General features: G+C 44.3%; 1 protein-coding gene and 1 long non-coding RNA gene across 2 annotated transcripts in view; one reads left to right on the top strand and one right to left on the bottom strand.

Annotated features, from left to right (window-relative positions):
• The first annotated feature begins 774 nt into the window (after positions 1-774).
• LOC106564615 (multidrug resistance-associated protein 1) overlaps positions 775-23,913 on the top strand; it is a 36,416-nt gene continuing 13,277 nt past the window's right edge. The window contains exons 1-12 of the mRNA XM_045691143.1: positions 775-1,237; positions 8,102-8,278; positions 9,169-9,294; positions 14,475-14,612; positions 18,235-18,357; positions 19,530-19,591; positions 19,812-19,943; positions 20,666-20,872; positions 21,755-21,932; positions 22,227-22,388; positions 22,514-22,606; positions 23,397-23,600. Coding sequence (XP_045547099.1) covers positions 1,196-1,237; positions 8,102-8,278; positions 9,169-9,294; positions 14,475-14,612; positions 18,235-18,357; positions 19,530-19,591; positions 19,812-19,943; positions 20,666-20,872; positions 21,755-21,932; positions 22,227-22,388; positions 22,514-22,606; positions 23,397-23,600 — 1,644 coding nt within the window. The 5' untranslated portion in view covers positions 775-1,195. The remainder of the gene's footprint in view (positions 1,238-8,101; positions 8,279-9,168; positions 9,295-14,474; positions 14,613-18,234; positions 18,358-19,529; positions 19,592-19,811; positions 19,944-20,665; positions 20,873-21,754; positions 21,933-22,226; positions 22,389-22,513; positions 22,607-23,396; positions 23,601-23,913) is intronic.
• LOC123725464 (uncharacterized) overlaps positions 19,626-23,913 on the bottom strand; it is a 16,526-nt gene continuing 12,238 nt past the window's right edge. The window contains exon 4 of the long non-coding RNA XR_006757940.1: positions 19,626-19,863. This is a non-coding gene — a long non-coding RNA (uncharacterized lncRNA). The remainder of the gene's footprint in view (positions 19,864-23,913) is intronic.

Below are 23,913 nucleotides of genomic sequence, written 5' to 3'. Positions count from 1 at the left end.
TCTCTGAATTCACACCCCAAAAAACGAATCAGTAAGTTGCTGCATTCCACACAACATCATGGAGGGCTATATATCTCAGAAATGACACCCTCTCTCTCTGTGTCAACTCCATGGTGCTGGCTGGGGCACTGATAGACTACTGTTGCATGTGTGTGTGTGTGGTTAGCTAGAGTGGCATGGCACGGCTATGAACTACACTCAAATAAATCATTATTGTGCATGTGTATGTATACATACATACATACATATATATATATATATATATATATATATATATATATATATATATATGTGTGTGTGTGTGTGTGTGTGTGTATATATATGTGTATATGTGTATATATATATATATATATATATATATGTGTGTGTGTTCCGCTCTTGCTCAGTGTTTCTCACCTAAATGCTGGTAGGAAATTCATGGCATTCCCATGGTCCTTTGTTTACATAGATGTCAAACAGCTGGACATACATATCTAGGTTATTAGGACAAGCAAGGGGCCAGGAATGAACTTTGAACTCTGAAAATCGCACCTACTTGACTGTGTCAATGCAAAAACAAAACTCATCGTGGTCACAGAGGGAGATAAAGCTGCTACTTTACTACAGTGAGAGGACGGGTGTTGAGGGGAGAAAGGGAGAAGGGAGAGAGGGACAAGAGGAGTGTTTCTGGGTGTGGAACAGACTGCCATCCTATCAAGGGGGAGTAGCAAGTTGTGGTGTTTTGATCAAGATCCAGCAGACGTTGGAGAAAAAGAGGGGAGAGAAAGAGAGAGAGAAATACTTCCACCCACCTAACAGGGAGACACACACATAAACAGCGGAGACACAGAGAGGGACTCAGAACTGCTGGAGGAGCACAGAGAGAGCACAAGGTGTCAGAGAGAGAGAGGAGAGGAACACTTGACTTGAACACTAGAACACTGGAGTGGCTTCACTAACATAAGTATTATACTAACACAGACACACACAGTGAACCTTAACACAGACACACACACACAATGTGCCTTCATTGAGGAGAAGTCTCACACTGACACACACTGAGTGACTAGCCTACACCTGAGAGCAGAGATATTTTACTTCAGAAAGAGGAGTCTTACACACAGACACTCTCTCTCACTCATACAGTATCTGTGCCCATCCTGAGAAGGGATATTCTACTCCAGAGAGAAGTGAGGAGGAAGGAGAAGGGGAGTGGATGGATGCCTTTTGTGAACTCAGTGGCCTGGATCCTCTATGGGTGAGTGCATGATGGACCTCATGTTCAAAAGTTCACTTGTTTGAGCAAGTACCGGTAGTCAACTGTTTGAAATCTATTTAGAATACATTGCCTTCAGAAAGTATTCACACCCCTTGACTTTACATTTTTTTTGCTGTTACAAAGTGGGATTAAAATGGATTTAATTGTCATTTTTGGTAAACAATCTACACAAAATACTATGTAATGTGGAAGTGGAAGAAAAATTCTAACATTGATAAAAAATGTATGACAAATAAAACCTTTGGCAGTGAGTCTTTTTGCATAAGTCTTCAAGCTCTGTCAAGTTGGTTGTTGATCATTGCTAAAAAGCCATTTTCAAGTCTTGCCATAGATTTTCAATCCGATTTAAGTCAAAATTGTAACTAGGCCACTCAGGAACATTCAATGTCATCTTGGTAAGCAACTCCAGTGTAGATTTGGCCTTGTGTTTTAGGTTATTGTCCTGTTGAATGGTGCATTTGTCTCCCAGTGTCTGTTGCAAAGCAGACCGAACCAGGTCCTCTAGGATGTTTCCTGTGCTTAGCTTTATTCCATTTATTTTTATCCTAAACTCCCTAGTCCTTGTCGATGACAAGCGTACCCATAACATGATGCAGCCAAACTTGTGGGATGCATTTGCAGTTTGTTTTGGTTGTGTTTCAGATTATTTTGTGCCCAATAGATATCAATGGTAAATAATGTATTGTGTCATTTGGACTTGCTTTTACAGTAAATAACAACGGAAAATGTGGATGCTACCATGATTACGGATAATCCTGAATGAATCATGAATAATGATGAGTGAGAAAGTTAGAGGCATACATATCATACCCCCCCCAAAAAAATGCTAACCTTCCCTGTTATTGGTAATGGTGAGAGGTTAGCAATAGAGGTCTTCACGGGTCCAAAACGTTGGACTCATTACAAAATGGACCTGGGGATTTCACACCCATATCCGATTTGCATAAATATACATCCGTTCCGAAGTTACCCGAGGAAAACTAGACCCTTTCCATATAGACCTGGTAGAATCCTGAACAGGTCCGATCCGAGTGATGGGAGCGGCAGAAAAGCCCTTTTTTAAGCTACTTTATTAACCAGAGCTGATAAAGTGCGAGAGGAGGGAGAGAGAGGTGCCACTCTACTGGGCAGGGGAGGGGCCTTACTGTGAGCGAGTGACGCAGGGAGTGAGAGACAAGAGACAGCAACCAACCAACAAGCCGACTCGCACTATAGTAGACAAAAGCTGCCATAGCTAGGTTATTTATCATCAAACATGATTATGTAGTACCTGTCTTGACGGCATCAAACCGGGAGAAGCTATTAAAGCTAACTAACTTTAGCTAGCTAGGCTAATTGAGGCTGCAGTGCATGTGTTTTCTCATCCTACAGTTACAAATAACAACAACTCCATTCAGAATACTAAGCAGAAGTCTACATGTTGGCTCTTGGTCATTGTAGCATGTCCTTCTCCTTTAACTTTTAATTCCATCTTCCATTGATTAGAAATCTCCTAACTTTTGCCACACACAGAGGCTCTATGACTGTAGCCTATTGCCGCTTTGCTGACTTATGACTGGCCAACAACAACAAGCTACACATGTGTCTCTCTCTCTCTCTCTCTCTCTCTCTCTCTCTCACTCTCTCACTCTCTCACTCATATCCACCTACCCGAAACCCGTGACAATCATATCAGAGCCAACCCAGACCCGTGACATTATTTAGAATTCCGGATCGAGTCTCAGGAGTTTGGATACAGGTGGATAGCATGTCTTGGGAGTATGATCTTTGGGGTATGATCTAAAACTTCAAGTTACTTGGCGTGCACATCACTGACAGCCTGAAATGGTCCATACACACAGACAGTGTGGTGAAGAAAGCACAACAACCTCAGGAGGCTGAAGAAATTCTACAGATGTACCATTGAGAGCCTCCTGTCAGGCTATCACCGCATGGTACGGCAATTGCCCTGTCCACAACTGTATGGCTCTCCAGAGGGTGGTGTGGTCAGCCCAACGCATCACCGGGGCACACTGCCTGCCCTCCAGAACATCTACAGCCCTCAGTGTCACAAGAAGGCCAAGAAAATCATCAAGGACCTCAGCCACCCGAGCCATGGTCTGTTCTCCGCGCTACCATCTAGAAGGTGGAGACAGTACAGGTGCATTAAAGCTGGGACCAAGAGACTGAAAAACAGCTTCTATCTCCAGGCCATCAGACTGTTAAATAGTCACAACTAGCCGGCCTCCGCCCAGTACCATGTCCTGAACTTAGTCACTCTTCCTAGCCGGCTCCCACCCGGTACTCTACTTTGCACCTTAGAGACAGTTGCTCTATGTACATAGTGCTGCCATATGTATATAGTCATTGAATCCTATATAACTACTGCTGTACACACCTTTTCTGTTCATATACTCTCCATACGGTCTATACACACCATTTCGGACTCTGACATTGCTCGTTCTGATATTTTGGGGATTTGTGTGTATTGTTTTGTGCTATTAGGTATTACTGTACTGTTGGAGCTAGAAACATAAGCAATTCAACACAATCCAACACCTTTTGGATGAATTGGAACGCCGCCAAACCCAGATTCGTCCGTTGCACTGCCAGATGGTGAAGCATGATTCATCACTCAAGAGAACGCGTTTCCACTGCTCCAGAGTCCAATGTTGGTGAACTTTACACCATACCAGCCGACACTTGGCATTGCACATGGTGATCTTAGGCTTGTGTGCGGCTGCTCGGCCATGGAAACCCATTTCATGAAGCTCCCGACGAACAGTTCTTGTGCTGACGTTGCTTCCAAAGGTAGTTTGGAACTCGGTAGTGAGTGTTGCAACTGAGGACAGACAAATTTTATGAGCTACATGCTGCAGCACTCAGCGGTCCCATTCTGTGAGCTTGTGTGGCCTACCACTTCACGGCTGATGAGCCGTTGTTGCTCCTAGACATTTCCACTTCACAATAACAGCACTTACAGTTGGCAGCTCTAGCAGGGCAGAAATGTTATGAACTGACTTGTTGGATGGTGCCACATGGGACAGTCACTGAGCTCTTCAGTAAGGCCATTCTACTGCCAATGTTTGTCTATGGAGATTGCATGGCTGTGTGCTTGATTTTATACACCGGTAAGCAACGAGCGTGGCTGAAATAGCCAAATCCACTCATTTGAAGCGGTGTCCACATACTTTGTATATATAGTGTATCATGCAATTATTGTGACAGGACTATGTATTGTTCTGCAGGGTTAAATGCATCTTGGCAGAGTAGTGTGTACTGTGTAGGATTGTCTTTTTTTACTAACGTTCTGCCAATTCCTTTAAGGTGCTCATTGGTGGTTGACTTTATTGTCCTGAAAGAGTTCGGTTCAAACTGTCCCAGCATGCACACGTTGACACATTTAAACCTACAGAGTTCAGGCATACGTTTCCGAAAGTTTACTTTCAAAGTTAGGTTACTGAAGACTTTCCAGGTAGACTTCTCTGCGGTACAAGGAAGGTACAGTTGCACAGCGTCTGCATTGACCTTTCTCAAATTACATTAGAGCCATAGGCACCTATGTAAGTGCACTTAGGGCACATAGGCAGACAGGAATAATCCTTGCCAAGAAAGACCTTAGGTTACGAGGTTCCAATATCCACACTAGCATACCACTTAATGAAGAAATCAATGTATTGGACATGCATTCTAATCTAAGTAGAGTGCTGGCTGTAATCTAAGTAGAATGATGGCATGGATAGTGACACCACGCTGAGCACGAGAATTGGAGTCTCAAAGAGCGTAAGCATCCTATGTGATGCTAACGTAGGTAATGTAAGGATATCTGGGAATATCAAGTACAGCAATGCATGTGAATCAATCAGTATGTGGACAGCTTCCGGTAATCCCTAATAGTACGCATAGGAGCAAAGCTCCACATTCTGTATCTTGATTCGAAAAACTTGAGAATGGCCCTGATCCAGCTCGAAAGCCATTAGTCAATCCCCCTGTCCTCCCTCACTCTCTCTCTCTCTCTCTCTCTCTCTCTCTACCCCCCTCTTTCTCTATCACTCAGACCTGCTACTCACATGCCAGCCTTATTCAGATACACATGTGAACTAGCGTTGATGTAAGTGTACTTTTATTTGAAAATTGGAGAATGACATTGATCCAGGAAGAAAGGTATCAGTCAATCGCCTGTCATCACTCACTTTCCTTCTCTGTGCCTCTCTCGCTCTCTCCCTGTGTCATTCTCTCTATTCCCCCTCTCTTTTTCTTTCTCTTTCTTTCTCTCTCTCTTTCACACACCTGATATTGACATGTCAGTCTTATTCAGGAATAGACATGCAAACACTAATTGAGATTTCATCCATAGAACAGTCTGATACTTCTAGAACATTCTGCTACTTCTAGAACAATCTGCTACCAAGTAACATGCCATAAGCGTTATATTGCCAACAAAGCCAGAAAAAACATGGCCATTATCAGTCGATGTCCCTTCAGAGCTCACCAATCTAACTGTATACAAAGGTGGCCGACCTAATCTTGTGCCAGCGGCCTCTTTAACAAAGTTTCCAACGTGGGACAAGACATAAACATAGAATGTTGTGAATGGGAGAACACTGGAACATCCAAATGAAACATTTACAGGTGATGAAACATAAAATGACTACATATCTGTTATGTGTTCTATGGCAACGTATGTCCCTGGGCCCGGGGCCCTTACCCTTCAGAGTAGTGCGGCTACATCAAAACCATAATCTTACTTTGGTAACAGTTCAAGTCAAAGAGCTGAAAGGTGAAAAGAGAATTATTTCATCCCATATCAATCAAATGTTATTATCTTGCATTGTGGATAATAACAATTTGACGTAGAGAATCCTGCATTCAGCAAGAGAGGTGTGGTTCAGACAACACCTACTCTGCAAACTGGAGGGATTGTATTGAAACCCTGCAATTCAACATGTTTTGAAAACATTATTTTAAATCAAAACTACTCTGCAATTTGGGGAGATGTGACAAAGGCAGTGATGAACAGTCCTGTCGAGACAATTACAACATTCTCTAAATGACAATGAACAGATCCAATTTAGCTAACACATACACTCCATATGCCAAATGGTTGAGATCTTTGGACACATTTATGCTTGCAGTGACGTAAAGTATTACAGTGAAGAATTGAATGATATCAAAAAGGAATCAGAATGTATAATTTCTCTCAGATAACTGAAAGGTGCACAACACAGTCCATGCAGGCTCTCTCTCCTCAGCTCACATCACTACGTTTGGTAGGTAAAAATAAACCTTCCATTTCCATCCAAACCAAGGTCTGGAAGAAGCTTCTGTAGCCAATTCAGAAAACGCTGAGCAAGGTGACCAAGAAAAAGCTTTTGAGTTTGTTTGACAACTTACGATTCTTATATAAAAGTTGTAAAAGTGTTTGTTCGCAGGCCAAAAATTGACCACAGGAGCCAAGGAGAGACTGTGAAAAAGACTCCCACTCATTGAGTCAATAGCCATCTAGCACTTCAGAAGAATACCTGTTACACGGAGAAAATATTCAGTAGGTGGATGAATTTCCTCACACATGATCTGGAGTATTTTATGTAGTAGGAGCAGAATTGCCTCTTGTGGGATAGATAAACTAAACTGAAATTAATAACACATTTGTTACAGTATAGTAACACATTTGGTGTTGCTGTTGTGTAATGACCCAACATGCAGCTGTTATGAATTGTGGTCACTCTCCCTTATGCCCGTGGGAGTCTGCCTTGCCCCGCTGCTACAAGCTGCTGTGTGTGTGTGTGTGTGTGTGTGTGTGTGTGTGTGTGTGTGTGTGTGTGTGTGTGTGTGTGTGTGTGTGTGTGTGTGTGTGTGTGTATGATTCATTGCCGCCGCTCAACAAGTCCAGCCGACCATAGTAGTTAAACCCACTTCCTCTCGCGACTCGGCAGGCACCTCTTGCTCCTCCAAAATGCAGACTGCAGCCAGACACCCAGCCCCTCGTTAGAGGGCTTAGAGGTGATAAACAGGGAGAGGTGAGAGTACAACAGAGCACTTAGAGGCTAAGAGTATTTTGGTGCTTTTACAGTCAGACTTCCTTTTCAGCCCACCGTCGCCGGGGGCTGCAGGCTTGCATGATGCAATCTCGAAATGTGGATTTGGCAACTTCGGCCAACAGTACACACTTCGGTCGGCACAAACAGAATACATCCCACTGTCGTCTAAGTGGGTTTGTATCGTCATCATGTACTGTAATATTTTGACTGACTTCGCCCTTCCAAAGGGGAAAGTTTTTAAACGTGCTGGAGCCGTGGGTTAAAATATTCCAGGACTGACTCAGCTCTGTAGAAAAAAAGACAAAACTCCCAAGCTCCAACCATCCAACCAACGCACACAGATTATGTTGACTTGCTGTGGTTTCACTCTCCATTGCCTAGATACACAGACCGGGACATTATACTGTAGCCAGCGTCCAGTTTCACTGAACTGGACTCAGCCCTGCTTCAAGCAGTTCATTTAACAATCCTTGCCCTGAATCTGTCACTAGGCTAATACCCTGACATGAGTAAACTGTTAGACTGATATATCAAATTGACGTTCCTCAAGTTGACAGTACAGTAGGTGAAGCATGGAGCAAAATTGGTTGAGTAGTATTTATTTGAACACAGCCAATTTAGAGACTGAATGAGAAATTATGTACCTAAAATGAACTCATGAGAACAATGAACAATCCTCCATTTCATAAATGTAAATCTGTATTGAGTCAAGAAAGAAATGACTTCTACTCAGTGCAGAGAATGGTGCAGAAACCTACTCCTCCACTCTCTACCATCCTAATTTGAAACTGCATATTAACGGGTCTATCTTTGTCTTTTCCAGGACTGGAATCGAACGTGGTACACAGACAAACCGGACCTGACAGAGTGCTTCCAGAACACGGTGCTGGTCTGGTTCCCGTGCGTCTACCTCTGGCTGTTGGCGCCCTTCTACGCCCTCAAACTCTACTGCCATGACTGTGGATACATCCGAATCTCCACTCTCTGCACCGCCAAGACGGTGAGCCAACCCATAGAATCCCAATATGGTCAACGGTCGGTCCAATGATCACAGAACAGTGACTTGAATTGTCCATTCTAGTCATTCTATCTCTATGAGCCAAACCAGCCTGAGTTTATAAGCACATCCAGTGACCTGCAGATGCAGGGTACAAAAAGTAAAGTCATGAAAGAAAAATAGATACCCAGTACCCACACACTGTTGGATGCTCCTGTAGTGTTATTCAGTGCAACGGTTCAACCCGAAAGTACAACCAGCCTGCACCAACCAGTCCTGAGCCTTAAGACCAGCCTTAAACCAAACCGCAAGAGTATACATGGTATGGCCATTAACATTATACAAGACCAGGCGAGTGTTCGAGTGCACCGACCATATCTGCCATAAACTAATATGAGTGTGAAGTACTGTGAAAACCAAGCACCACATGGTTAGTGTTTATATAGGGCCGGCCGGGGACAATTTCATGCCTTAGCGAGCAAGAAGAGAGGATAACAGCGGGGAAAAGACTTGAAGGTTTAGAAAGTAATCAAGAAAGCATGGAGAGTTTACGGGACGAACGTAAGAGTTTATAGGATGGCATACATGGCACTCCAAGAGGGTTACATGTACATTTAAATGTCTTGGTCCCTTCTCACTTTCCACTGTTATGTTCCATGTGGTTGTACTTCAGTCTGTATAAAGTATATAAAATACTTACAATATGGAGACATGCGGCTTGACAATATGGATTGACAGTTCCAGAGTCTCTTGAGAGTCTATGTCCAGATTGTCATATAGGTGCAAAAGATGCATGTTTCTGGTTTCCCCAGTAACCAAAACGTTTAATCAATCACAATGACAGTACTGTAGACCTCACTCTGCTTCCCTCCCTGTGTCTGTCCATCCTCCAGGTGCTGGGGTTCCTCCTGGCCTCATTTGGCTTCGTGGAGTTCTTCTACATTCTTCTGGAGAGGAGTCATGAGATCCAAAACCACATGGTCTTCCTCCTCAGTCCCATCATACGCAGCTTGACTGTGGTAAGTACTGTAACCATCAGCCAATGTCTTTGTCTCAGCTTCTTTCTTCACGATTTCTCTCTCTCTCTATCTACTGTTTATGTCTCAGTATCTGCTGTTGACTTCTCTTCCCTGACAGTAGATCCCGGGGGGTGCTTTTCCCCCCCTACCTTTATTTAAGCAGGTGAAATACATTATATATATATGTTTAATGCACCCCCAGGATCTGCTGTCAAGGAAGAGAAGTCAAGAGGCAATACTGAGACATAGTAGATGGGGAGAGCAATCGTGAACAAAGAGGCTTCCCTGACAGAAGATCCTGGGGGTGCATGCGTATAGCAGCAGCTTGAGTCGTTTACTCCTGATTTACTCTTAGAGAGAGCAGGGGCTAAGTAAAGCCCTCCATGACCTCTGTCGATAAACACTGTGTGACAACTTTTACAATGATTACAAAGACATACTGTACTCTCAAATCATCCTCCCCACTGATTTACAGTACTGGGATCAGGCTGAGAAGAGCGTCGGTGGAGAGCAGTGTAGTGCACTATGGGAGGCCCAGCTAGATAGAATAAAGTCCTGTTTACTACTAGGCGGGGAGGGTATAACGTCAGATTTAAGACAGAGGAAGAGGTGCAAGGGGTTGGGAATAGAGGGAGGAGCAGAGGAGGCCGGATGTAGGGCAGTGTGCCTCCTGTAGCTGACTCACAGAGCCATGACCCCCTTACCCATAACTCCCCACTCCCTCAGAGGCCGAACACAAGTGCTGCAGGGACTCAGTCCCTCCAAATCAGACAGCCTGGCCCACCTGTGGTCACCTCAGACTCTTAGGTCAATATCAGCAACTGTTTGGGTGAAGAAATACTGAATGCATCTCTTGTACCAGGTACACAAGGCATCCATTTTTAAAAAGGTCACTTTTTTATCACATTAGGGACCCGGATTTGAAATCCAAGACCTTGCTACAGTTAACCAGCCATGATATTTACAGTTGATTGGTTGGTTGGTATATAAATAAAAAGCGAAGGCCAATAATTTTCTGGACACAGAACCATAACGGCAGTCACCACCCCCTGGTTTCCCATACGTAAAGCTAAGGAACAATGTGTTCAAAAGAAACTACGTTATTTTGCTTGCTTCTCATCCTCATCGACCCATATACAGTCAATGTATGGGAATTTTTAAAAATTCAACAGACTCACCCCCGGTTTGTGGTCATGGTCGCTCTCCCTTCCTACCATGAGAGCTGCTTGCAAGCCACGCCATCTGCTGTAATCAGCGACACCATGACGCAGAGTTATTTTTCCGCCCCAATGCCCCAGACGTCCTGTATAATTACTAGGTAGGGAGTTAGGTTTTAGTAATGGACTTAGTTCCACCCACTGACTTCCATTCAAGGAAATGGGTTCCTCTCAGAAGGGAATGGACATTTCTTAATTGCAATGTGGCTAGTTAGGCAATAGGCCAAGCAGCATAGAAACTGGGAAATGAACCTGACATCCAACCACACAGCATAGATATTTTTCTATACAGTGTTTCTACCTAGCCTGGTCCCAGATCTGTTTGTGCTGTCTTGCCACACTATAACCTTTAGGAGTTATCAAGGTAGCACAAAACTATCTGTGACCAGGCTAGTTTCTATGGTGTCGTTGATCTATCAAGAGTTTATACTGGTAATTATGAGGCTGGAGGCCGTTTCTTTGCCTGCAATGTGGCTAGTCAGGCAATATGTGTAGAAACTGAAAATGAACCCAACAATCACCATATTTATCTCCACTATATAGCATACATATAGTGTTTCTATGGTGTTGTTGATCTATCAAACGTTATATAATCATGGCTGGTTGCTTAAAAACAGGACAGTTTTTAAGATCTGATGGAACCAGTATGGTATCTATTATGCAACTCTATAACCACACTCTCCTTTTAGTGATGAGCAGGCGAGGCTTTATAACTTCTCAACTTGACCAAACTACAGACAGTCAGAGATAATTACAGCCAAAACAGTCCTTGGAAAGAAAAGGGATTTTTCGATTAGACACTGGTGCCTGAAAACATGGAATCAGTCCTGTTTTATCTACTTATTTTACTAAACCTTTATTTAACCAGGCAAGTCAGTTAAGAATGTTATTTTATTTACAATGACAGCCTGTATTCGAACAAAATAGAAGAGTTCAGAGACGTTTTTGAATAAGAGAAAATAAATGTAGTGCAATTAAGGCAAAAAGCAATGCATGGACGGAGGGATGGAAGGAAGCAGGGGTGGAGGGCATAGTACTATACATCTGTTGTTTTATTGAAGGAAGTCAGCAGGATAACATATGCGTCTGTGGTCAGGGGAATCCCAATCTAACCTCTTTCTCCAAAAACAACAAAAGCCAAATCCAATCCTTACAAATATTTTCTATTTAGCCATTGATTCTTCTCAGCTTTCTTCTCAGACCCAGAGAGACTACTGGGAATGACAGTGAATGCTGACACAGAGGATTTATTGAGGGATTAATTTTCATCTTCAAAGTAATGAGTTTCAAAGTAGACTCGCTTGCCAGTCCTCAGTCGGGGGTCTCTCCTTTCAAATCACTCGCTTGACTTTCACCGTCCGTTGTAATCACACAGGGACACGTACAAAGCTCTCCCTCGCCCTCCATTTGGTAAATCCGACCACAACTCTATCCTCCTGATTCCTGCTTACAAGCAAAAATTAAAGCAGGAAGCACCAGTGACTCGGTCTATAAAAAAATGGTCAGATGAAGCAGATGCTAAACTACAGGACTGTTTTGCTATCACAGACTGGAACATATTCTGGGATTCTTCCGATGACATTGAGGAATACACCACATCAGTCACTGGCTTTATCAATAAGTGCATTGAGGACGTCGTCCCCACAGAGACTGTACATACATACCCCAACCAGAAACCATGGATTACAGGCAACATTCGCACTGAGCTAAAGGGTAGAGCTGTCGCTTTCAAGGTGCGGGACTCTAACCCGGAAGCTTACAAGAAATCCCGCTATGCCGTGCGACGAACCATCAAACAGGCAAAGCGTCAATACAGGGCTAAGATTGAATCATACTACACCGGCTCCGACGCTCGTCGGATGTGGCAGGGCTTGCAAACTATTACAGACTACAAAGGGAAGCACAGCCGCGAGCTGCCCAGTGACACGAGCCTACTAGACGAGCTAAATCACTTCTATTCTCGCTACGAGGCAAGCAACACTGAGGCATGCATGAGAGCATCAGCTGTTCCGGACGACTGTGTGATCACGCTCTCCGTAGCCGACGTGAGTAAACCTTTAAACAGGTCAACATTCACAAGGCTGCGGGGCCAGATGGATTACCAGGACGTGTGCTCCGGGTATGTGCTGACCAACTGGCAGGTGTCTTCACTGACATTTTCAACATGTCCCTGATTGAGTCTGTAATACCAACATGCTTCAAGCAGACCAACATAGTCCCTGTGCCCAATAACACAAAGGCAACCTGCCTAAATGACTACAGACCCATAGCACTCCCGTCCGTAGCCATGAAGTGCTTTGAAAGGCTGGTAATGGCTCACATCAACACCATTATCCCAGAAACCCCAGACCCACTCCAATTTGCATACTGCCCAAACAGATCCACAGATGATGCGATCTCTATTGCACTCCACACTGCCCTTTCCCACCTGGACAAAAGGAACACCTATGTGAGAATGCTATTCCTTGACTATAGCTCAGCGTTCAACACCATAGTACCCGCAAAGCTCATCACTAAGCTAAGGAACCTGGGACTAAACACCTCCCTCTGCAACTGGATCCTGGACTTCCTGACGGGCCGCCCCCAGGTGGTGAGGGTAGGTAGCAACACATCTGCCACGCTGATCCTCAACACTGGAGCTCCCCAGGGGTGCGTGCTCAGTCCCCTCCTGTACTCCCTGTTCACCCACGACTGCATGGCCAGGCACGACTCCAACACCATCATTAAGTTTGCTGACGACACAACAGTGGTAGGGCTGATCACCGACAACGACGAGACAGCCTATAGGGAGGAGGTCAGAGACCTGGCCGGGTGGTGCCAGAATAACAACCTAGCCCTCAACATAACCAAGACTAAGGAGATGATTGTGGACTACAGGAAAAGGAGCACCGAGCACGTCCCCATGCTCATCGACGGGGCTGTAGTGGAGCAGGTTGAGAGCTTCAAATTCCTTGGTGTCCACATCAACAACAAATTAGAATGGTCCAAACACACCAAGCCAGTCGTGAAGAGGGCACGACAAAGCCTATTCCCCCTCAGGAAACTAAAAAGATTTGGCATGGGTCCTGAGATCCTCAAAAGGTTCTACAGCTGCAACATCGAGAGCATCCTGACCGGTGGCATCACTGCCTGGTATGGCACTTGCTCGGCCTCCGACCGCAAGGCACTTCAGAGGGTAGTGCGTACGGCCCAGTACATCCCTGGAGCAAAGCTGCCTGCCATTCAGGACCTCTACACCAGGCGGTGTCAGAGGAAGGCCCTGAAAATTGTCAAAGACCCCAGCCACCCCAGTCATAGACTGTTCTCTCTACTACCGCATGGCAAGCGGTACCGGAGTGCCAAGTCTAGGGCAAAAAGGCTTCTCATCAGTTTTTACCCCCAAGCCATAAGACTCCTGAACAGGTAACCAAATGGTTACCCGGACTATTTGCATTGTGTGCCCCCCCCCCAAGCCCTCTTTTACGCTGCTGCTACTCTCTGTTTATCTTATATGCATAGTCACTTTAACTATACATTCATGTACATACTACCTCAATTGGCCCGACCAACCAGTGCTCCCGCACATTGGCTAACCGGGCTATCTGCATTGTGTCCCACCACGCGCCAACCCCTCTTTTTACGCTACTGCTACTCTCTGTTCATCATATATGCATAGTCACTTTAACCATACCCACATGTACATACTACCTCAATAAGCCTGACTAACCGGTGTCTGTATATAGCCTTGCTACTCTTATTTTCAAATGTCTTTTTACTGTTGTTTTATTTATTTACTTACCTACACACACACACACATACCTTTTTTTCTCTGCACTATTGGTTAGAGCCTGTAAGTAAGCATTTCACTGTAAGTTGTATTCGGCCCACGTGACAAATAAACTTTGATTTGATAATGCAAGTCATGCTAATCTCACTCTCACTCACTGTCGCACTCTCTCTCCCACTCTCTCACTCTCTCCTCAGGTCCTGGCCATATGCATCATCCAGTTGGAGAGGATACGAGGCTGTCGTTCCTCCGTCTTCCTCTTCCTGTTCTGGGTCCTGGCGGTGGTGTGTTCCCTGGTGCCCCTACGGGCAAAGATCCAGCTGGTTATGTACGAGGTATGGTAGTAGTAGAACATTACTTTATTCTCCATGGTCTATGGGAGAAGAAGCAGGTGTGATGACACAGGCACTAACATATTCAGTGTCTGCATGACTGATGTTACAAGTAGTCAAGATTATTCTCACACGCTATGTGAATGTAGGTTAATAGAGACTACTGTCAAAACAGTCATGACACACAGTAATTTTGTAACGTAGGAAACAATTTACTTGGATGAATATGCTACGCCTACATCCTGACTGTTATGTCTGCTTAGGTTTTCACTCAGTGACCCCGCAGAACCAGTTTGCCTGAAGGGTTGTCTAGGGTCTAGGGTTGTCTACCCATAGTCTAGATTTAGAGACTAGAGAGCGTATTGCTTGATATAGAGATTCTGTTGTGCCTGCTGTGCTTTATTCGTAACTCCACAAAATTAACCAAGTGTTTTCTAGTCTAGACTTAGCATGACTTGGGTATAAATGCATTGCCTCCCCAAAGTAGACAGAGGAAACCCTGTAGTGTAGGCAGGGCGGATGACAGACACCGCCAACTCTCGTCTCCCTTGTCTCCCTAAAGCCTGTGTAGATTGCTAAACTCCCCTCCTCTCATCCGGTGTCTCTTCTTTACAGACACTGCAATCATTGTCCTCGTATTTTGTCCTAGCGGTAACAGCATTCGCGTTTTTAGAAACACACACATCCATATCACATCCTTATCGCCTCCAGTATGACATTACCACACGTAGTGTTTAGGCCAGCGGTAATGACAGCTCTGAGGTAAAACCGATAGTGATGGTGAGACAACCCAACATGGCAGCCCAGGGTCAGACCAGAGGCACATCAGCACCACTTTTATAGGCAGGAGCAGCCAGCAAACACCTACTGGGACCAACCTACTGGGAAATACAGTATTTGTATTATCCTCTCAACACAGTCACATACCCCGGAAGAACAAAACATTAAGAACACCTTCCTAATATTGAGTTGCAGTCCCTATTTCCCTCAGAACAGCCTCAATACATCGGCACATGGACTCTACAAGGTGTCGAAAGCATTCCACAGGGATGCTGGCCCATGTTGACTCCAAAGCTTCCCACAGTTGTGTCAAGTTGGCTGGATGTCCTTTGGGTGGTGGACCATTCTTGATACACACTAGAAACTGTTGAGTGTGAAAAACCCTGCAGCGCTGCAGTTCTTGACACACTCAAACCGGTGTGCCTGGCACCTACTACCATACCCCGTTCAAAGGCACTTAAATATTTTGTCTTGCCCATTCACCCTCTGAAGGGAACACATACACAATCCATGTCTCAATTGTTTCAAGGCTTAAAAATCCTGTGTTAACCCGTCTCCTCCCCTTCATCTACACTGATTGGATTTAACAGGTGACATCAATAACGGATCATAGCTTTCACCTGGATTCACCTGGTCAGTCTGTCACGGAAAGAGCATGTTTTGTACACTCAAGTGTATAGACGGACACATTATCAAACGTGCACACACATGGCCACCACCAGCACTGATCATTTGGACAATCTCAGAGAAGAACTTTGAGACAGCTCTTCTGGTAGACTAGCAACAACATTAAAAGGTCTGAGTGTACAGAGTTCATGTTTGGTTTGGTTTTGCAGACCCAATTCCCTCGGCTCGTTGGTCAGACCAACTGACCTATGTTTACAGGCATATATTACCACCCACTCCTAGCCCCATACCATCCTGACCCTGTTTTCACTATGCGGCCGGATCTAGTTTGTTTTCCCCATCTGCACTCTGGGCGCAACATAGTGTGAGGTTGTCATCAACAACTACAGGAAACGGAGGGCCGAATATTTCCCCATTCACATGGGCTGTAGTGGAGCGGGTCGAGAGCTTCAAGTTCCTCAGTGTCCACATCACTAAGGACCTATCATGGTCCAAACACACCAACACAGTTGTGAAGAAGGCACGACAATGCCTCTTCCCTGTCAGGAGGCTAAAAAGATTTGGCATGGGCCCTTCAGATGATCAAAAAGTTCTACAGCTGCACCGTTGAGAGCATCTCGACTGGCTGCATCCCCACTTGGTGTGGCAACTGCTCGGCATCTGACCGCAAGACGCTACAGAGGGTAGTGTGTACGGCCCAGTACATCACTGGGGTTGAACTCCCTGCCATCCAGGACCTCTATACCAGAAGGGCCTAAAAATTGTCAAAAACTCCAGCCAACCAAGTCATAGACTGTTCTCTCTGCTACCGCATGGCAAATGGTACAGGAGTGCTAAGTCTGGGACCAAAAGGTTCCTGAACCTCTTCAACCCCCAAGTCATAAGTGTGCTAAATAGTTAACCAAATAGCTAACCGGAATATCTGCATTGACCCTTTTTGCACTATTTTGGACTCTATGCACACACACTGGACTCTACCCACACACACAGGCACACATTCGCCACACACACACATCACATACAGTAATAGACAATAGCAGCAGTGTATCTATCCTGTTGCCTAGTCACTTTACCCCTACCTATATGTACATATCTACCTCAATTTCCTCATACCCCTGCACATCGACTAGGTACTGGTACCCCCTGTACATAGCCAAGCTATCATTGCTCATAAGCATTTCACTGTAAAACTACACCTGTTGTTTATGAAGCATCTGACCATTACAATTTGATTTGATCATAAGTCGTACCTGTGCGGCAGATAGCCTAGCGGTTAAGAGTGTTGAGCCAGTAACCGAAAGGTCTCTGGTTCAAATCCCTGAGCCAACTAGATGAAAACTATTTTGCCCTTGAGCAAGGCACTTAACCCTAACTGCTCCTGTAAGGGCTGGATAAGAGCGTCTGCTAAATGACTAAAATGTCAAAATCACTCCAACTGCCGTTTACTATGGCTCTAACTTTCACACAAAGGGAAACGAGTAAACATTAGGTTGACATATAGGCCATCAAAAACAGGCCTGCTGGTCTCTTATAAGTTAAGAATAACATGTGAAAACCACATTTCACATAATATGTGGTTAATATCCCTGTTTTGGCTGTCTTCCATTGAGAAAGAGGGAGGGAGGGTTGGTTTGTGTGTGCTTCACCCACAATCTCTCTATTTACAGATATGGGTCGTAGCGTGACTGCAGGGAGCTTTTTACTATTGCTTCATTTATATAAAGCGACGTATTAAAGACTTTGGTTTTTCACCACGATTTCGCTTTACGGTTCAAAATAAGCTTTATTGAGTCTCTCTGTGATCGTGGCATATAACCATATCCTGTCCTATATAGTGTGCCTTATGTTGAGTTCAAGTATGGGAAATCTTGAAATCTTTATCTGAGAAGAAAAGCTTGCATTTTGACAAACTCATGCAAACCCACACTGATGAAATAAAAAGTATTGCAATTAATGATACATTGTTTACCAGCTGTGACAGAGCATTTCAATTGAAACATGATTTCCTTGATGCCACAGTTCCAATGCTGTGTGTAACCAACCCATTTCCCTATGTCTTAAAACTCAAGAGATGCATGTCTCAGTAACCCACAAATGGTTACACAACTATATGTTGCATGAGAAATGCAATTACAACGATAATGTTGACAATTGTATTTATTTAACCTTTATTTACTTAGGCAAATCATGTAATATTCACTGTTTTCTTTTTTAACAGGGTATCACCACCGATATTGTGAGATACACAGCGTTTTTCTCCTACTTCTCACTCCAACTGGCCCAGCTCTTCCTGTGTTGTTTCGCTGACCAGCCTCCAGAGGGAAAAACCGTCCTTGTCAAGGTAGGAATTAGATCAGAACGTGGGCTATATTTCACTTCCGTCAAAATGCTCTCTCCTTCCAAAACATGAGAGAATGCTTGGGCAGAGACTGGGATTGAGAATAGAAGCCATCTTGTGGTTTTCGACTTTCGTTGTCAACACACTCACTGAGTTTCCCTTTTGGTGGAAGCTGAAGTGATTCACTTCCTCTCTCTGCCCACTTTCCTATGAGGACAGTGTGAATTAATGAATGAATGTGTGTTGTCTACTCTGTCCATTCCATACACATGACTCAGATACCACATGAACCATGCTACGATCGTTACACCACTACTACACCAACGCAGTTCTGTATTTTTGCGGTTTACGGAATCATACTCTCTCACGGTCAGTACAATCAAAAAAGACTGATGAATCATGTTCCAACCAAACAACCATAGCGACTATAACAACTCCTGTTCTAATCAACTTGACTTTGGTAGTGGTAGCTACAGTGAAGCCTATATAGTCCATGACATGACATGATACTGCATCTTGAGAGAAAAACAAACTGTCCCAGAAAACTCCGAAATGTCTCACAGTATCTGTCCTGGTCGGCCAGCGGTAGTGAGGTTCAGAGGACTGGAAGCCACAGCCTGATGCAAGAGCCACACCCTAGGGTGTTCTCTACTCTCCCCACGTCTTGGTCAGAGATTCTCATAGTCAGTCACAACAACAGAGAAAGCGAGGGATGGAGAGGAAGAGCGAGAGAGATGGAAAGAGAGAGACAGAGTAGGACCTCCGGTGAGGGGGCGGTAAAGGGAAGAGAGGTTGCCAAAGATCGAGCATGAGCACAAATTGCTAGTGTGTAGGTGTGTGTGTTCAGCATGGTGCCACAGTGACGACATGTTACCACCCAGCATGGACCTCAAATTCTCCTCCCAACCCTAGCTCCAACATTAACTCTAACTGTTTACGCGCTTTACTCCTGTCCATAGTCTCCAGCTATTTACACATGCAGTTTCCACTGAGGACCACCTTACTGCATCATGCTGTTTAAACTCATTAGCATCCAGTAAATAGACTCTACAAGCACATCATAGAACCATTAAAGTCAGCCACAGAGGAATCCTATGTTTTACCAAAGCCTTTAAACATTGAGAGATTTACATGGTGGTCAAAGTCAGTGACATTCACCCTCTAATCTGTTTCAGAACCCATGTCCAGTCAAGGATGCCTCTTTCCTGTCGAAGATGCTCTTCTGGTGGTTTACTGGGTAAGATGGTTTAATGAAACTCTCAAACAACATGTTGACTTGTTTGAAAAATCTTTTATACTGTAAATCTTATAATGTACATGGGTGTTTGTGAATAACTTATACACTGAGTGTACAAAACCTGAAGAACACATGCTCTTTCCATGACACCAGGGGCAAGTCAATATTAGGAAGGTGTTCTTAATTTGCACACTCAACTTATCATCGCTGTTCCCCTCAGGCTGGTGGTTAAAGGTTATCGTACCCCTCTGGAAGCTGGAGACCTGTGGAACCTGAGGGAAGAGGACACATCGGACAAGATCATCTCTGATCTGGAGGAGGAGTGGACAACAGAATGCACCAAACTGCAACAGTAAGAACCAATTACAATACGCATACTCTCGCCAAACTAATTCTGTAGCTTACATTTACATTTATGTCATTTAGCAGCCGCTCTTATCCAGAGTGACTTACAAATTGGTGCATTCACCTTATGATATCCAGTGGAACAACCACTTTACAATAGTACATCTATATATTTTTTTTTTTGGGGGGGGGTTAGAAGGATTACTTAATCCTATCCCAGGTATTCCTTAAAGAGGTGGGGTTTCAGGTGTCTCCGGAAGCTTCAGAGACTCAGGAATCAATCAACTTAATTTTATGACATTGACATTGTGGTTAAACTTCAGAATAGTGTCTGCCTAGAACTCTAGATGATCGAGGTCACTTGAGGAGCTTGTGTAGTTGTAATCGGAAAAACAAGTGTCCCTTAGCGAGACAGCTTAAGTCCGAAAATAGGTCAGAAGAAGTCCCCTAAGGACAGCATACTGTAACGTTGAGACACTAGCTTTGAAGATCCCATTGTTAAAATCCAAAACCTTGCGTTAAGCGCTCCTCTACTCACGTGTGAGCAGGATAATGCCTTTTATGGCTGCTGAAAAGTCTTCTCTTCACATTTTTGCATCGGAGATGTGGCAAATGAACAACAATGACTGTTGTTGAATTTTTTTCATCCCTTTGTTTCATATAAAATAAAACAGGCAACATGTAGGGCCATCAAACCCAGATGTCCTCTCTGTCTGTTTGTTTATCCAGGCAGGAGAAGACCATGGCGGCAGGCGTGGCGCTGGGCACCAGACTGCCCGACCAGGCCCAGATACTCAGGAAGCTGCAGAAGGAGCAGAGCTCCGGCTTCTGTCTGCTGAGGACACTGGCCAGGAACTTCGGACCTTACTTCCTTACTGGGACGATGTGCATCATCTTCCACGACTTCTTTATGTTTGCCATCCCTCAGGTGCTCAGGTAAAAATGGCTAAGGGTTTGACGTTAATTCTACACAGGAGACTAAGCTCCCAAAAATCCATGGCATCACATCGTAAACAAAGCAGCCATCGTAAACTGGGCAGCACTTGACACAATAATCCCTTGCAAGTCAGACAGATTCCACGTCTATATCCAATGCCCTTGACATTGATATACATACTAAAATGTTAATTTGGCAACCTTAAACTGGACCCGCCATGCTTGACCCCATCTCTGGCACCCAATGCCAGTCTAGACAGGAACCTTGTTGTTGTTGCACAACCATGGCTTGGTGGAAGTGTTAATTACAGTCAAGAGAAAGGAGTCAGAGACCACAGCTTTCTGCCCTAACATGGCGAGTCAAGGACATTAGCTTAGCTTAAGGGAGGGAAGAAAAGAAAGAAAGGAAGGAAAGAGAGAGTGAAGAGAAGGCTCTAAACGGCAGAAAGGTTGAGGTTGCTCTGGTGGACCACAATAAGAGAGCCACTAGCCAAGTGTTGAGGCCAGCCCAGCCACAAGAGGAGCACTGTTGTGCAACTAGAGACGGCTTTGTGTCGACCAGCAGGCCCTGCGGCCACACTAATGATCATAGTCTGCATAGGGCTGCATGGCAAAGCAGTGAAAGTGAAGGAACATGACAGGGGTAAACAAAGCTGACAGAGAACAGTAACTTGTCTGTGCTTATGACTCCATTAAATGCACTGCATTGGCAGTGGCACAGTGTCCATGTTCGGTGTATAGGCTTATGTTTTATAGTATGAATAAGACTCTTGAGTTGAGTATGCTGAAAAGGCTCCAGAAACATGAAGCATAACGTATCCACCGGAAGTACTGTATGATATTACCATGTTCTCTCTTTCACCCTTATCCCCTCTCCAACAGTCTTCTTCTGGGCTTCATGAACGAAGAAGACGCCCCCCTGTGGAAGGGTTACTTCTACGCTACCCTGATGTTCCTGTTGTCCTGTCTCCAGTCCCTATTCAACCACCAGTACATGTACACCTGCTTCACCGTGGGCATGAGAGTGAAGACAGCCGTGATGGGACTGGTCTACAGAAAGGTACGTCGTCGTGCCAACCAGTAGACAGTGGGTGACTGGGCGTCACGTTGTAAACATTGGCTCTTAATGGCAGGCTTGAAATTCCAACGTAAATAAACTATACCTCGACAATTAACATATTATTTTTCCAAAGACCAAGAAAAAAACATTGAAAAATAAATATGTTAATTGTCAAGTTAGGGTTTATTTAAGTTGGAAAAAGAGGTTATGGATGTTAAGAAACCTTGAAACCAAGTGTTACATAATACTCATTTACTGGAGGTTTAACTTGAGGTTGTTCTGTTTTTCCTCTAGTCTTTGGTGATCAACAGTGCATCCAGGAGGACGTGCACAGTGGGGGAGATCGTCAACCTGGTATCTGCCGACACTCAGAAGCTTATGGACTTTGTGGTTTACTTCAACGCAGTGTGGCTGGCTCCTATCGAGATCGCCCTCTGCCTCTTCTTCCTCTGGCAGGTATGGATGGCACTATCACTTCTGTTTTGTTGGTACTCATTGATGATGGACATATGTTTTCTTTGGTACTCATTTATAACAAACATTGCTTTTGATGACTTGTGTAAAACAATGCCATTTTACAGCACCTAGGCCCATCTGCGCTAGCCGGAATTGCCACCGTCATCCTCATCTTCCCACTCAACGGATTCATCGCCAAGAAAAGGAGCAAACTGCAGGTACGGACTTGTCCTATGAGGAGATTCATGTGCACTTTGACCTCAGTGCAAAAATATCTGGGACCAGAATGTCTTTCCAGGCTACTTTAACCCATGGCAGTAGCCAAATCAGAATGTGATGTTGCATGTTTGGTCGGGGATGCCACAGCTGGTTTACATAGCCGATGCAGAGCTGTGTGGGAGTACGGGTTGGATGGATGTCTCCACCATGTTATGCATATGAAAAACAACCACAGAAAAAAAGGGGCTATAAAAGGCTATATTTTTCATTAGTTTTTTGGAAAAACAACAGACAGTTTTGGCAATAATGCCTGTTTTAATCTAATTTACAGTCGTAGAATGTCACTGACCGCTTTCCTGGCCGCTTTGTTGTTTCCTCGTCGTAAAACTGCTAAGTGTTAAGAACTGTGTTCAATACTGTAACACAGTACAATTCTAATTAAATTAAACAAGTACATACTTCTGTAGAGTGCTCAACATTAGCTGTTACTTGACAAGTATTGGCAGCTGTAACTGACAACTCTATGTCTATAAAATCCAATTAAACCACATTTTATTTGTCACATGCTTCGTCAAACAAACAAAAAATACAAAATAGCAGAATTGGTCAGGAGCCCGTAAGACGGCTACTATCCACTGCTGCGCCATCTTGAGATGAGTAATATGCTGGTGCAACAACACTTCTATAGGTTTCTTATTGTGCTGTTCTCTTGTGGTGTTGCTGTCCTCTTCCCTCTTTTTAGAAGGGCCGACTATCTATTTAACCATGTCTTTGAATGCTTCTCCCTAGGAGGTACAGATGAAGTTTATGGATGGGCGAATCAAGCTGATGAACGAGATCCTGAACGGGATCAAGATTCTGAAGTTCTATGCATGGGAGAAGGCCTTTCTGGAGCAGGTCCTGGGATACAGGGAGAAAGAACTGAAGGCCCTGAAGAAGTCCCAGATCCTCTACTCCATCTCCATCGCCTCCTTCAACTCATCCACTTTCCTGGTATGTGCAATACAATATAACTAGTATTAATAGTTGTTTGGTCTTTCGGAGTATAGCTCAGTGTCTACTCTTTACTTTTTTATTTTTTATTTTTTTAACTTGATAGATTTTCAGATATAACAACCAAAACAATACAACCCCAACCCCTCATTCTCCCATCCATCCATCCCCTCCCTCCACTCCCTCGCTCCCACCCACCCACCCACCAAGGCATCTATAAAAGTAAGTTAAATAGAAAAGAAACAAACAGAAACAAAACAGTAATAGAAACAAAATCAATGTGGAAAAAAGTTCAATAAAAATTCTTAGCAGC

The sequence above is a fragment of the Salmo salar genome, chromosome ssa12 (assembly GCF_905237065.1).
Source record: "Salmo salar chromosome ssa12, Ssal_v3.1, whole genome shotgun sequence".
NCBI classification, from domain to species: domain Eukaryota; kingdom Metazoa; phylum Chordata; class Actinopteri; order Salmoniformes; family Salmonidae; genus Salmo; species Salmo salar.
Note: the sequence above shows the minus strand (reverse complement) of the source record. Positions and strands in the feature narration are given on the sequence as shown.